The sequence below is a fragment of the Medicago sativa genome, chromosome 5, assembly GCF_051527215.1.
Source record: "Medicago sativa cultivar Bolivia chromosome 5, Bolivia_mono, whole genome shotgun sequence".
Classification (NCBI taxonomy): Eukaryota; Viridiplantae; Streptophyta; class Magnoliopsida; order Fabales; family Fabaceae; genus Medicago; species Medicago sativa.
The window spans coordinates 76,771,582-76,773,582 of record NC_140753.1 but is presented as its reverse complement, the minus strand read 5'-3'; the positions used below and the strand labels follow the sequence as shown (position 1 = coordinate 76,773,582).

The following is a 2,001-nucleotide window of genomic DNA, read 5'->3' as shown; positions in this document are numbered from 1 at the left end:
ATGGGTAAACGTGGGTAGTTTAGCACAAGAATGTGGGTGTTTTTTTATTATAAAAAATAAATAAAATTAATAAAAAGGTCAAAGTTGAAAGAAAATATAAAAAGCTACAAGCTAAAAGCTCAAAAACTACTTGAAATAGTTTTTCAAAAAGCGCTATAAGCTAGTGGAAAAAGTTTTTTACCAAACACATCTTATTATGTCAAAATAAGCTTATAATGTAGTGAGGGTGGTTGGTGATGGTCGTACTACCCAATTTTGGCATGATCCGTGGTGTGGCAATGCTATCCTTAGTGTTAGGTTCAGGCGCCTCTTTCAACTCTCCCTACAAGTGGATGGGAAGGTGGGGGATCTTGGTCACTGGGAGGGGACCGATTGGGTTTGGGATCTTACCTGGAGAAGACCTCTTTTTGTTCTGGAATTGGATCTGCTGGCGGATCTCCTAGTGGTCGCCTATCGAGCAACGCGGGTTGTCAGGAAAGATGTATGGTCCTGGACTCATAGTCCTGATAGTCAGTTTTCTGTCAAGTCGGCCTATTCATTTCTTTTAAGAGGTATGCCAGATCCGGGTAGCCCTGAAGGGGCGGTCCTGCAGGCGGTGTCTAGGGTCTGGAAGTCTTGGGCACCTTCCAAAGTGATAGTCTTTTCGTGGCAGTTGCTCCTTGATAGGATCCCTACTCGGAGCAATCTTCTAAGGCGGGGTGTGTCGCTCCCTTTGGATGGGGGTTGGGTGTGTTTTTTGTGAAAGGCCATCTGAGCCTGCTGTCCACCTATTCTTATCTTGCCCTTCTTCCTTTCCGGTCTGGTATCAGGTATCTAAGTGGTTGGGTTGGGAGTTTGTGATGCCACTGGGGTTAGCCCAGCAGTTCCAGGCTTTTACAGGTTTAGGTGGGGGGAAGAGAGTGAGGTTAGGGTTGCTACTTGTTTGGCATGCAGTTATTTGGACCATCTGGGCTTCCCGGAATGATCATATCTTTGCTGGTGGCTTACTCCATGAGAACCCAGTGGTTGATAGAGTTAAGCTTCTGGCTTGGAAGTGGTTTAGGGCTAAGTGCCCTGCGAGTTCCTGTTCCCTCTATGAGTGGGAGGTGCAGCCCGTCCTGTGTATGATTCAGTAGGGTGGTGTGGTGGTGGAGTTACCTGGGGTTGCCATCGGGTTGGGAGTGGTTGTATATCCCCGTCCTTCCCGGGGTGGCCTTCTGGTTATCTCTCTTGTTTTCTTTGTTCTATATAGGTGTTGCTGGATTCAGGGTGCATACATTTTCTTAGGGGTTTCTTGGGTGCTTTAAATTCCCTTCTAGTGTAATATTGTAATATTGGGAGCTTTTTCCTTTTTTAATTAATATATATATATATATATATATATATATATATATATATATATATATTTTGCCATTCAAAAAAAAAAAAAGTTAGTCCAACAAGCTATAAACTAACTTATTTGTGTTACCAAACACATCCATACTCTCTCTACATATATATATTTGACGAATGACGACTCTACTTTATGCGATAAGGTTAAGTTGTTGTCGTTAGTATATAGCATACATTAAAAAGTTAAAAGGAAGCCTTGTAATCCATATAACTATGAATGGAACCAAAGGGCTATGATCAATAAAATGATGTGGTGGCCATCCACATTGCCATCTTGCATATTGCAGGGGCCATTGTAACACTAGAACTTAAACTACTTTTAGCGACAATTATTAGAGTCTTTTGATGGACATAGAAGTGACCACTAAAATGTTCAAAATTCAGCGACAAATACAATGGCCACCAACTGTATGCAAGATGTTGATGTGTATGATAGTGAGAAGGAAAAACACTAAAGATATTAGTTATGACAAATTATGATTTTGTTGTGTATGTGATGATTGATGAATAAAATGTTTTGCTTTCAATTTATAGCCAAAAGATTCCAATGGTAACATAATAGTAGGCATGAGGAGGAGGTAGTTTCTACACACGTTTTTTCCCTTTGGAAGTAGTTGCATAGTTGGTTAC

The 2,001-nt window shown here is 41.1% G+C and overlaps 1 protein-coding gene across 1 annotated transcript; it reads left to right on the top strand.

The window, feature by feature from the left end:
* LOC146925174 (uncharacterized) lies at nt 1-1,115 on the top strand. The gene is made up of 3 exons (XM_085711936.1): nt 1-4; nt 222-727; nt 810-1,115. The coding sequence occupies exons 1-3, from the start codon at nt 1-3 to the stop codon at nt 1,113-1,115; spliced, it is 816 nt and encodes a 271-aa protein (XP_085568062.1).
* The last annotated feature ends 886 nt before the right edge of the window (nt 1,116-2,001 follow it).

Bases quoted from the DNA above. Each gene is read 5' to 3' on its own strand.
- LOC146925174 (XM_085711936.1), top strand. The intron at 728-809 runs GTGTGTTTTTTG...GTCTGGTATCAG, and splicing joins TCCCTTTGGATGGGGGTTGG to GTATCTAAGTGGTTGGGTTG.